The sequence below is a fragment of the Natator depressus genome, chromosome 15 (genome assembly GCF_965152275.1).
Source record: "Natator depressus isolate rNatDep1 chromosome 15, rNatDep2.hap1, whole genome shotgun sequence".
NCBI classification, from domain to species: domain Eukaryota; kingdom Metazoa; phylum Chordata; order Testudines; family Cheloniidae; genus Natator; species Natator depressus.
The window spans coordinates 12,391,775-12,404,530 of record NC_134248.1 but is presented as its reverse complement, the minus strand read 5'-3'; the positions used below and the strand labels follow the sequence as shown (position 1 = coordinate 12,404,530).

At 39.9% G+C, this 12,756-nt stretch overlaps 1 protein-coding gene across 4 annotated transcripts in view; it reads right to left on the bottom strand.

Annotated features, from left to right (window-relative positions):
* SPECC1L (sperm antigen with calponin homology and coiled-coil domains 1 like) overlaps positions 1–12,756 on the bottom strand; it is a 112,484-nt gene that overhangs the window by 53,299 nt on the left and 46,429 nt on the right. For all 4 annotated transcript variants that reach the window (XM_074973025.1, XM_074973026.1, XM_074973027.1 and 1 more), the window contains 2 exons: positions 9,562–9,725; positions 6,965–7,056 (listed from right to left, as the gene is read on the bottom strand). In XM_074973025.1, the coding sequence (XP_074829126.1) occupies positions 6,965–7,056; positions 9,562–9,725 (256 nt within the window). The remainder of the gene's footprint in view (positions 1–6,964; positions 7,057–9,561; positions 9,726–12,756) is intronic.

The following is a 12,756-nucleotide window of genomic DNA, read 5'->3' as shown; positions in this document are numbered from 1 at the left end:
GAAATTGCTTCTGATAGCTAATTTTAAAAGCTAATGTTCTCCACTTATTCAGAAACCTTAACCACCATGTCAGAGTGAATTTCCCTATTTTACAAAGGAAAAGGAAATAACAGCTATAACTGAAAGAAAGGATAAAATTAAAAAAGAGGAATAAATACATTTTAATTTGGCTAGGCACTGTTTACTCAGATCACACACAGTCTCATCTCAATCAAGGCTTCCCACTGATGTCCTGGGGGCTATTCCTCTCCCAAATATTAAACATAATTGTACCTGGCCTGCCAAAATTGAGAAGCCAAAACTCTTGACAGTACAGCAGTAAGGATTGTAAGATTTAAACCTAAACCTGTCCCATATTTTTCTAAGATCCTCCACCCCTCACCTTCTTTAAAAAACAAAAACAAACCCACCCCTCAAAGGGTTTGTTTTTAAACACTTTCCTCTACCAAGGATCATCAGGCAATCACCTGCTGCATTGCCTATCTTTGGGCTAGCCCTGTAAGCACTCCAGCACTCTTAGCATACAGCAGTGGTTTTCAAACTGGGTTATGCGAGCTCTCGTCAGGGGGTATGTGAGAAAAATCCTGTAATGGTGGACAACGCATTTTATTTAGTAAGACTTGGCAATCTAATCATAGGCATATTATGTCCCTATTTCAGATGAGGGTATGTATTAGACTGTATTATTTGGAAAGGGGTATACAGCCGAAAAAGTTTGAAAACCATTGGCATAGAGGATGAAGGAAGACCTCCCTTTCCAATTCTACCATCCTCAAAGACTCCACATTAGTGGAAACCTCCCCCACCTCCAGGAGAAAGCTCCTGCGAAAGCCTATGTAAACATGGAGTCTCCACAGTATTCCTAGCCTGGAAGCAAGGGAACATAGCTCCAGACCTCCACCTACCCATGTTTCAGTACTACTTCCCCAACCCCCAAGTTCTACTATGTACAGTACTTTAAAAACAAACATTCTTTGAGATAGGGTCAAATAAGTGACAGTCTTACTCAGCTGGTAATTTTTGGTATGTTAGTCATTTCTATTTGTCATAAAACAAGTTGGTTTGGTTTTCTGCTTTTTACTTCTGTTGGCACTTCAGAGCCAATACCATTATATCCAGCCATGTCTACTCGAGCTAATTTCCCCTAGAATTTTCAATCATTCATACCACCTGTGTTTGCACTAGTGTAGCCAGGCCACAGATATTCTGCGAAATTTTAGGGGGAAATGGATCAACTGAATTATTTACCAGGTTCCAACCAGCAACATCTGCACTAGCCTACTAAGACAGTGACATGCAGCATAGATGTCACTAAGGGAATAATCTGCCCTGCAGAACCTTAATTACACATGAGGTGCAAGAAACAATTTTACTTGACTGAGCCTACGATGAGCATAAGGGATGGCGTTACACACTTTACTTGTAAAGTGAACTCATTTGATATAGAATCAGACACACTAGTATGGAACCTGACCCCCCCCCCCCAAAAAAAAAACCCAAACAAACCCTAAGAAGCCCCACAAAGTCACTGTTGGACTAGATCTGTCACTAGAACTGCGCTTTAAGTGTAACATTAACCGACTCCTACAGGCCAGTTCTGAGGAACTGGACATGTCAACAGTCAAAGCCCACAATACTAAAAACAAAATGTTATCAAAAGGACAAAAGGGATACACGTCTTCAATACAAACAATGAAGGGTGCACAGATGTGAGCCATAATATTAAATATTGATATAAGAGACTATCTGCAATCTGTATTCTGTAGCTCCTATTGGTCACTTTTCAAACTACATTAAGAACTCGCAAGAGGAAAGGGGTGAGGATGTTAAAATCAGGCTCATTTGAATGAACTGTATAATGAAAGATGTCCACAGTCTTAAAATAAACTGGACCTTCCATTCAGGGCTGTTCCCAAAACATAAAGGTATTTTATAAAAAGTAAAATTATACTTGCTCTTTATATAAAAAATAAGTTTGATATAAATATACCAGATACTATATGGGAGTCAGCAAAATGTACATTCCTGTTTGCCAGCAAACGCGCAGGCTTATTCTAAACCACATTGGAGAGCTAAAACCAAAACTAAAAATGCCTAGAAAACATTAACAGTGGAGGGGAAAAGTATTATTGATATTTACTTTCAAATAGAAATACAGATTAATTTACCCCTGGAGTAAGGATGAATCTGGCCTAATATGTTTAACAAAAAAGTGGTCTCAGAATTAGAAATAAGATTTACTATGCTAAGAGAGGAACAGCAAGTACACAATCTCACTGATAATAAGAAAATTTAATGTCAGTTACTTTTTTCTCACTGACATTTTCAGTCTGAAGGCAAAAGTTCTGCTAGATAGTAATGATCTCCTGCTTATTATCTGTTAGCATAAATAATTAAGTTAACAGTTTCAGACATCAAAAATCTAATTTTAAATGTTATGGTGTTGGTACTTTCTTAGGTTAATACAGAAATCCATCATGCAGAAAATAATTTGATTAAGCTAGGTTTCCTGGAAATCACCCAGGCTAGAACAATGGGAGTTACTAATTGATTCATAAAGAGAAATAGAAACATACATAATCCTTTAAAAAAGGAAAGTAATCTGCATGTACATAGGTTTTTCAATTTGAGAGGCAGAATGGTGATGGACTGAGTTAGCCCATTAACCTCCAAAGATTGTAGTTTAAATCCCTGGTGGACATTGGTAAACATCGCTAAACCATAATCCTGAGTACCTCAGGTTAGTTGTAAAAAGTGTGTGGGGAAGCCAGCACACATTACCAATCTCTGTCTGCTTATCTGTAAGTTATTATATATTTATATTACAGTAGAGCCTAATTACAGAGGGCCTAATCAGGACTGGGTCCCCTTTTGCTAGGTGCTGTACAAGCAGAGGCAGACATGGTCCCTGCAATGAAGAGCTTACACTCTAAGACCTTAAGTCCAGGTTCATGAGAATTACATATACAACATTTTAAAAAATAGTTCTTTCCAGGGGGGGGGGGGAGAACTATGTATTCAATTTTTCTCTTAACCCTGTTTCATCAGTTTATCAGAGGGAAATGTACTACTCTTAATTTCCCATCAAAGGAGATATCTTCTTTTGTACTTTTACATTGAGTGCCTCACTCGGACATTGAGATGAAACCTGATCTACACATGGGAAATTTTGCAAAAATTCCCCATTATTGCCAGCACCAGTTCAGACAAATCCGTGGTAGGAGCCTTAGTGTAACGGGGCTGCCAGCTGTCAGTTAGACCTGCTTTGAGCTAGATGGCCATGATTACAATATAGGTAGCAAGTCGACTCTAGGGCTCCATTGTCGCAAAAAGCAGCAGAGAGGGAAAAAAAAGTTAGAAACTGAGGAATTTTTGCTATCACAGTTTAAGGAGTAACAGTGACAAACACAGAAATACTCCACTTTGACTAAATCTTATCGCTCTGCCTATGTGCTTTCGGCTGAGGTGAAAATGGAGGGTTGAAACACCACGCTGAGCTACACTTGCCGATGTCACTCATCAGCACAGAGCAGGAAAATGTATGTAAGACTTGAATGTTGCAGTCGAGTCAAAAGTAATTTAAAATACTAGATTAAACATAACCCAGTTTGCTCAGCAAAGTTAAATATGACACTGGCATTTAAGCGCAATGTTGGTGACATCCTCCTACTGAAGTGACACTGAAGTACAGACAGACACCTCTTTTCCTAAAGTGTTTTGCAACATAGGTATGCACTGTTAAACAGCTGCTCTAGTCCACCACCATGTTGACTGCATTTTAGTGGAGGGCATAACAAATCCTAGACATGCTGCAGTTACGACTATACTTTGTAATCCTTATAGGTGCATAAAGTAAGATTAAAAATATTAAACAAAATGTTTAATATTCACACATTAGATTTGCTAGAGATGCCTGACACACGTAAGATAGTTTGAGTGCTGATAAAATGGATCAAATCACAGAAACCATCCTACCAGTAGTCTAGGGAACTGAGATCAGCAGAAGAAGGAAAAGAGGAGAAATACCTGTCTCAACAGCCAGGACTGGAGTAAAGAGAGAATACAAGTAAGAACAAAAGAGACACCTTAATGCTTTCCTTTTCTGAACTGGAAGAGAGTAGTAAGATTTGCATTGAAAATATTAAACAGCAACATGCTATAATTGGGCTGTGATGTTCTATCTATCACACAATGATACTGACTTGGATCATCAAGGGAGGTTAAAGGAGGTGTTATGCCTATGTTTGCATCTGATCTTAAATGCAGATGGGTCTCACTCCAAAACCTGGTTTTGACAGTCTGTCTATCTTACAAGAATACCAGGATGGGAATAAATGGGATTTGTGTTGGCATACAGATTGTCATACTGACCCAGAGTCTCTGCTTGATCAGACAAGTGCTACCACAAAGAAACTGAGTCAGCAAGGGTATGTATGTCTACCCTGCCACATACAGCATGCTTCCCATAGCACATAGATATGGGCTAGCTCTGCTCAGGCTAGTGCAATAAAAACAGCAGCATGGGCAGTGACTCAGGCTAGGCACCTAAGTATGAACCAGGGGGTCTGGCACGATTGTGCTCAGGCAGCTAGCCCAAGCTACTGCTTGTGCCACTGCAGCCACATCAATGTCTTTAGTATGCTAGCTCAAGATTAGACTTGTTCTAAAGGATTTCAGTACTCGTGCAGTGGACAACTCTTCCAGCTTAACTCAGATCTCATGGCCACAATGAAACCTGGAACTGTCCCAGGCTGTCACACTCTTAAATCTTGATTTCCAATGTAACTAGAGAAGGAATAATGAACAGAATATGAACGCTGACATCACTGGTAGGGGAGACTTGATAGAAGACAAATTCTAAGAAGTAGGCTGAACTGAATTATTTAGTGCCTTCAAGGGGAAGACAGTAGAAATCAATGTGGTAACATGATGGAAATTCTCTGGGCCTCATTATATCATTCCTTCACTATAAATGGCTGTTTAGATATAATACAACATAAATAAGGTCAACACAGAAAAGTCTCTCTGCATAGTCACACACATTCAGTAAAACCACTTATTTTCAAAAGAAATTAGAGGCAAAGTTGCTCTGTTACACTATTATATTCCTTTTTCAGGGAGTTACTTCCATTCCAGAGAACATCCCACTTCTGACATTCTGCTTGTGCACCAGAAGTGCAACTCAAGATTCAAATTATGGCAGACAGAGAACCTCAAATGAAAAGTAGCAGGCATCATGTGCTAGCTCCCCACTAGTTTAAGATGTTATTTTGGTTACAAAGAACTGAAGTTCACGGTTAATTTATAAAGCAAATAAGCCTCAGGCTACAGCGAAAAGCCTTTGGTGTTGCCAAACCTCTAGTCTAGCCTTCCAGAGTGTGAGATTAAGCATGCTCTTTTCATGAGCAAAGAAAAAAATATAAAGGCAGATCAATGCCGACTGAACCCCCAGCTGATACAAAGCTAGTCAGATCCAGCTGTCTTCTGAAAAACACCGTCACTGCTGACTGAACCACAGAAAGCAACAAATTTTCTGATTAAAACATCTAATTTCTCCACTTTTGTTTTGAAGCTATAACTGTTCATCTTATGAATCTGAGTCTCAGTGTAAAGGGATATGACTTATCAATATCTGCACTATAAAATGCTGCCACACTTGGACAACAGGTTTCAATCATTATTCCTTCACTGCCACAAGCCAGGGTTCAAAAAGGTGCTTCCTCTCACTACAACGATTGTAAAATTGTGCCACCACATATTACAATAAATTGGCAGCATTTCTGGCCTCCAATACTCTGAATCTAACAGAAGAACTACTGATAAGTGAGCATACACTGTCACTGAAGGAAATGAGCACTGCCAGTTCCTTAAACTACTTCATCCTGCCAACAACCGCTACCTTTACTCTTATCTGTTCTGAGCCCAACCCTGCTGGCTTTCGTCCACGTCCACACATCATCCTGATACTGAGAAAACAAAACAGCGGTGTCCAGGTTCATAGAAAGCAAGACTGAGCAATATGCTCAGTATACTGATAACTATGCAATCCTGTGATACTTAACGCTCTCCCCTAGCAGTTGACCAAAGGGGTGGGAGGCTGAAGAGGGGACAGAGAACTTAGGGTACATCAACACGTTGAACGTAACTCTCTGGATCCCTATACAATGAATTAAAATGCCAATTTATGACTTCATCCCTCTAATACAGGTCCTATAGTGAGGCCCACAACACTGATAAATTTGTATCAAAGGCTGATGACCAATCCCACACAGATGCATGACCTCTATCGCCCAAAGGAGACAGAGGACTGAAAACTGACAGACGAGTTCAGGAAGATTGAAGTTAGTCTTCCATATTACAAGAATATCAATTCTCAGTAGCACAGGAATAGTTAGTATCTGACTACAGAATTGTATTTTTCAGTGTTTCTTACTGAAACACCTCCCCACCCCCCGCTCGAAAACCACCACCACCACACTCTACAAGTTACTCATGCATTAAACAAACCTTTGGTAATTTTTCTAGTACTCCAGTTGGTTAAAGATGTCACATAACCGAACAGTACATGCAATAAGATGTTCCTTCATTAGAATATACCCCAACAGAAAATATTGCTTAAAGGGTAGTCAGAAGTGTGTCTCCATGGGAAGCAAAGTTGGCCCTGACAACGTCCTTGGAAATGGGGAGGGAAGAGGGACAGACTGCCTCTGTATCAACAGTAAAATATGGGGGAGAGGTTGTTTTACCCTAACATAACTGGGCTTTAAGGGCAATAATTTTTTTCAAGTGCCCTTAGGCTGTATCAGTTCCTTTGTCCAACTCTACATTTCAGAAACTATTTTACCTCAGGCAATATTTTACTACTGTTGCCCACAAAGTCAATCAGCGTCTGTATAATACCATCACCTCCTTTTGCATGATTTCTTTGACAAACAAAGGATGAAATACCATCACATGCACATACCTGCATAGGAGACACTGCAGCGGCTGGGGGTGTTTTCATGGGGCTTGGACTGAGAGGAGTGCGAGGAATTGTGGCTGTAGCAGGACTTGGAACTATTGGAAAAATAAAAAGGAAGCTATCCCAAATGCAGCATGGTTTTCAGTCAAATGGAGAAGTGGCCATATAGCCACATGTCAAGACAACTGTTTAAGGGCAGAACCTGACAAGCGTTTTGTTTGCTCATATTGTGCAGTGCTCATTTTTTGGAAAGCAACTTTGAAAGTTTCAAAAATGCTCAGAGTACTATGTTGGTCACCTCCTAACATGAGCCTGCACTACATCAAAAAACAGAAACCATATAAAACTATTTACAGTGTCCAGCTGTTCACAAAAAAAATATTCTCCCCCCTACTTAACTGGAAGTTTTATATACCAAAAGTGGCTTTGGTTTTCTGATTTAGAGGGTTATATTCTTTGTTGCATCTCTAGGCAGTGTACATTGCACATACCAGGGGCTCCTTACTTTCCTCCCTTTCCCACACAAACTGCCTGTGTGACACCCACCCATCCATCTTTATGTCAGGGACTCCCTGCAACCAGCCATCCCCACCTTCATGACAGAGGCTCTAACTCACATTCACCCATGCTAGGGTCCTCCATTTCCCACTCATTAATCCCTCCGCCACATTTCAGGGGGTTGGAGTATCCCCCATGACATCCTCCCCACATACCATCACCCCCATTTCCCCACTCAAGCCAGGGGCTGTGTGCCCCCTCATTCCCTCCTAACCCCCATATCAGGGCCTCCCCTTTTCCACCACAGGGAACCCTATTTCCTCTTCCCACATGGTAGGAGCTCTGTGAACACCCTCATTCCACCCACCATGCCACCATTCTAATTTCCTTTCTTTCTGTTCTGGAGAAGCATTCAGGGTGTCAGCATTTTCACACTATATTGGGAAGAATGGTAGAGCTAAGATAAGGGGTACTGTTATGCTGGAAGATGTTAATGGCTGCCACCAACAAGTTATTTGATCTATAGACAATCACAGAGGTAGTTGTAGTTGCTGGGTCTGCTAATCAGATGCAAGGAACTGAGAGTCCCCTTCATCTGCCCGCTCCAAGTTTTCCAAATTTCAGATAGAAGTGCCATCAACGTGTGTGTAAACCTCATTTTGCTCAGCCAGTCAGCCGATTCCCTAATTGCATGACTAGCAAATGATGTAAATTTCTTACCAGGAGGATAGTTTTTATTTTGATATAATTTTTCTGAGCAATCGGATCCTTATGCAAAGCCACAGATGAGCAAGTTTTCTGCTGATTCACTCATGTTACTTCCTCCTTTTACTAGAATTTTTTGCATAATTATCATCAGCAAAAACACTAACAGCCCTCAAATTAGAACGGAGGAGGTTGAAAGCGACAAAGACAAACACTAACAGGGAGAACACAGATGTAAAAATATGACAATCTACAGAATCTCCATATGATTTATAGATTATACTGAATCATATGACAGGTCTTCAGGTGGTGAGCACAAAAGTGGGATGCCATTTATATTACGGCTGCTTATATCACTCTGGTAGCACTAAGGGACCTTAAAGTGTATGTAAATGTAATTTAAATGTAATTTACACCCACATTAAGGCCCCTTTGTACTACGAGAGCAATTTAAAGCTGTCTTAATGTAAATGAGACTAAGGGCTTGTCTACAAATTGGGGTAATGTGCTCTATGGGGGATACAATTTCTAAAGCACACTAATGTGTTGTACATTAATTAGTCTGTGTAGATCCTACTGGTGCTTACTGAAGGTTCCCTAGTACGATTTAATATAATGCTGTTTCAAGCACTGGTATAGTGCACTAGGAAACTTTTAGTACACATCAGCAGGATCTACATAGACTAAATAATGTACAATGCATTAGTGTGCTTTGGACATCACAAGCCCAGAAAATGCATTATTTCACCATGTAGATAAGCCCTAAATTTGTATAACAACTCTTCAGAAACAGGACCTTAAAGTCAGGCTCTAAATCTACAGGTCCCATTTCCTAAAGTGCCGAGTGCCCAATAGTTCCCACTGAGGTAAATGGGAGAAGGAGGGTCAGCACTTCTCTGACAGGCACTAAAATATGGATGTTAGGAGCTCAGGCGTTTTTTGAAAAACTTGGTGCTAGTCATAATATAGCTTCTAGGATGCTCATTTGGGGGCATATATTAATGTCAGTGTCTTAATGGGAATACTGAATATATCCTTAAGCTGGGGACACAGCTGAGTGTACAATTGGTATTATATTCCTGCTGAGTGAGTGCTGAATCACAAAGCCTCTAGTGTCCAAATCACTAGGTAAGTGACAGTGAGGAATAGAAAACATTCAACCCCTGGGGTTGGGGAGAGAAGAGGAAGAGAAAGAGAAAGAGAAAGGATAATTCTTTAACAGTAATGTACCCCAGTAATGCAATTTATTGTACGTGGGTTTGTTTCAGACAGCATCTGTAGGTTGCTATTGTAGTTTCATGCAGCTGCATTTTGCATCAGCCAGATCAGAAGCATACATGTCAACATACATAAACCTCTAACTTTGTACAGCTACTACACTGGTTAGAAGTAATTACCTTGTGAGGCACTGTCGAAGGATTTGATTAGTGTTTTTACGGTGGGAGTTGGCTCCGAGGAAGTGGAGGACCTGCGACTCAGCCCCATTCCTTGTCTCAGAGCTGCCAAATCCCTCTCTACAGCATTCATGTAATTGTATACCCGGCCACGTTCCTCTTCCTGCCTGTAAACAAAAGCTAGGCCATCTTAGACACATCAGAAAAATATTTTCTTTATGTCAAAAGGCTTAAATGTAAACATAGGAATTGAGCTCATAACTCTACTCATTGTATTAACCTACTTTGCTATTTATTGTAATTTAGGTTTAGATTAACAGCCTTAGATACCAGTCAATTTCTTTAATATCTGTCAACAAGAGACCCTAAGTGAACTGAAAGGCTCTCAAATTTTGGGTCTTATGTTTTCTAGTGAGTTAAACTTCAAATTTGCCATAGATTAAAAACTAATCTGCTGAAATCATCAAAATAAACCTTTACAATTATTTTTGAAGGAGACAAACTTTTTTTATGCCTGCATAAGTAAAGAAGGCTCAACCCTCTTTTTTGGGGGGGGTGGGATGTGGTGGCACCGGTAGGGTGGGAGAGGGAAAAATGTATTTTTAAAGTTCAGCTTTGAATTGAGACTAAACTCTAGTTGCAACCCAAAGGACACTAAAATTTAGAATGGAAGGGCCCTTTCAACCTAAAGTTTATGTTGGTTATGACATTCACTGGCACTCTGATGGAAGAACCGTCATTCTGTCTGGAGAAAGTCCCCTCGCGCCCCGGGATCTGAGATGTTATTCATTGCCTCAGTTTCAGATCAAATACCATGCTAACTAAATTTTTCAACAACAGCTATACCATTTCTCTTCTTCTGGAATCTTACAACAAGTTTTTAAAGAATCATTTTCAGCTACTTTTGAATTCTTTGTTCTTAGGAAACCAATTACCAGTATATTATTTTACCTCCATCTGCAAATAATATGGATTTAGAAAGCACTTCTGGAATCAGTATCAGAACAAACCAAGCAACAGGCTTCCGACATCCCAAAGTGCGACTACCGCATAAAAGGCTTATTTTCAAGTTGACACTTGGTAGATGATTGTTACATTGTTAACACAGATTCCAAGGAAAAATGAATTCTAGCTGATTTGCAGGCAGTATATTTATTGTTCCAATATATTTTACCCACCAGGGTAGTGAATTGATACTGCAAGTCAAGCCTTAGCTTCAACAAGGTGATTCAAACAACTCACAATTAGTCTGATTAATTTCAACATAACAGATTTTCTAGAGATGCCAGATACCTATAATGCAAAGCATAAATTGCAAACTTCCTATTTTGAAAATGCAAAGATTAGGTTAGAAATTCCTATCAAAAGTGGGTGCTACAACATTATGACTTAAGGCATTAATCTCTCTAAACTCCTGGTATGAGTATCTTCTAGGCCAATAGTAATCAGGAGTTTTACTACCTGACAGCCTATTCAAATTGGTAGCTTCACTTCAGATTAATCTGCTTTACCCTCACCATCCAGGTCAACTCTTATTTTCAATTATATCCTCCTCCAGTCTGCTCTCTGCATTTCACATATGCAGCCTGTGCAAAATTCCACTGCAAAAATAATCTCACCCCACTCTGGTGTTCAAAGATTTATATCTGTATTTACAAAGTGTTTATCAGTGTTAATTTACATGGCACTTTATAGAAGGTTTTAATAATGGGAACATGTATACATGTCACAAACATCATAACTGTAACTGCCGAGTCTCCAGTCTGAATTAAAAGGACCAAATAGCCATGGAGACCAAACTATTCTTCAATTCCTAGAGAGGACTAGTGGTCAGGGCTCAGGTAGACTGGCAGGACAGGGGAAAACATGAATTGTGTCTGAGCTGTATGCGCTATGGATTCATTGAAGACTGAATTTTGTGCTTTTTTGAAAGATGCCCTACTGATGTAATTAGGATCACTGAAAAATCACCACTACAAAAAACCCTCCACAACCAGTTGATTATGAGGCAAAGGCTTATTACTGAAGAAAGTTGACATCAACTGCAGAAAATCCAAGTTGCCGGTTTTCCAAAGTGCTATAAGCATAATTTAATTTTAGGTAAGAAGCATACTGTATCGGCTTCTGTTCAATATATAGGAAAGTCCCTTTTAAAGGTGAGGCTTTTAGTGATTGGTTTCTCATTCTATTTTTTAAATAGCACACTGCTAGAAGTTCATGGAATGAGCTACACAGTAATATTAACAGATTATTTTCTGATGGTATTTTGGGGAAAAAATTAAATTACTGCAGTAATTAAGTGTTGCAGTAGCAACTACAGGCACCACTGTGCTAGTCACTGTATAAAGTCAACAAAAAGACTATCCCCTGCTTCAAAGAAACTAAGCATTACGTATCTGACTGGACAAACTCCTTTCCTTTGAAACTGACTGATCATAGTCATTTGTAAAACTCTAGCCTCAAAGTAATCAAGGCCATAACTAGAAATCAAATACCAGATACGAGAATGCCCAGGTTTAAGTAGGTTGTATGCCTTCTAATATTCCAAGAGAAATTGGTTCACATTACCAGTCTATGTAGATTATCTAGAAGTAACCATCTCTTGTAGAACTCCTAGGGATTTCTGTCTCAATTCAAGCTACAATAGATCACAAGTGAGAATCTAACATCTTTTATCTGAGTAGCTTAGCTGTCAAGAATCAAACCTTCCCTTCTCCATAGTAAGATAATCTTGTGTTTTGCTCCCCTCTAGAGGGCCTGGCAGCTAAACAAAATATACAGTGGAGTCGCATCTTACGCGGGGATTAAATTCTAAAGTCAGCGTGTAAGGCAAAAATCGCCTATAGTAAAAATTACCCATGAAAATCCCTTAAATCTCCCATAAAGTATAGTATACACTCCATCACATTAAGTTTGGGATCAGCATCCATAGCGCTATGTATCTGTAAGCCTCGTGTACGTGGCCTTGAAACAGCGTATCACGCCTTGGTCAAGAGGTTGGAGGTGGTATTGGGGCGGGGAGAAAGACAACTTCAACGCAGTTATGCACAAACCGGAGTGCCGCAGGGTGGCCAGGAGCATTGTCTACGATCAGCAACACTTTAAAGTCAAGTCCTTTCTCTTCGAGGTACCGCTTGACCTCTGGAATGAAACACTTGTGGAACCAATCCAGAAATAACGCTGCCATCACCCAAGACT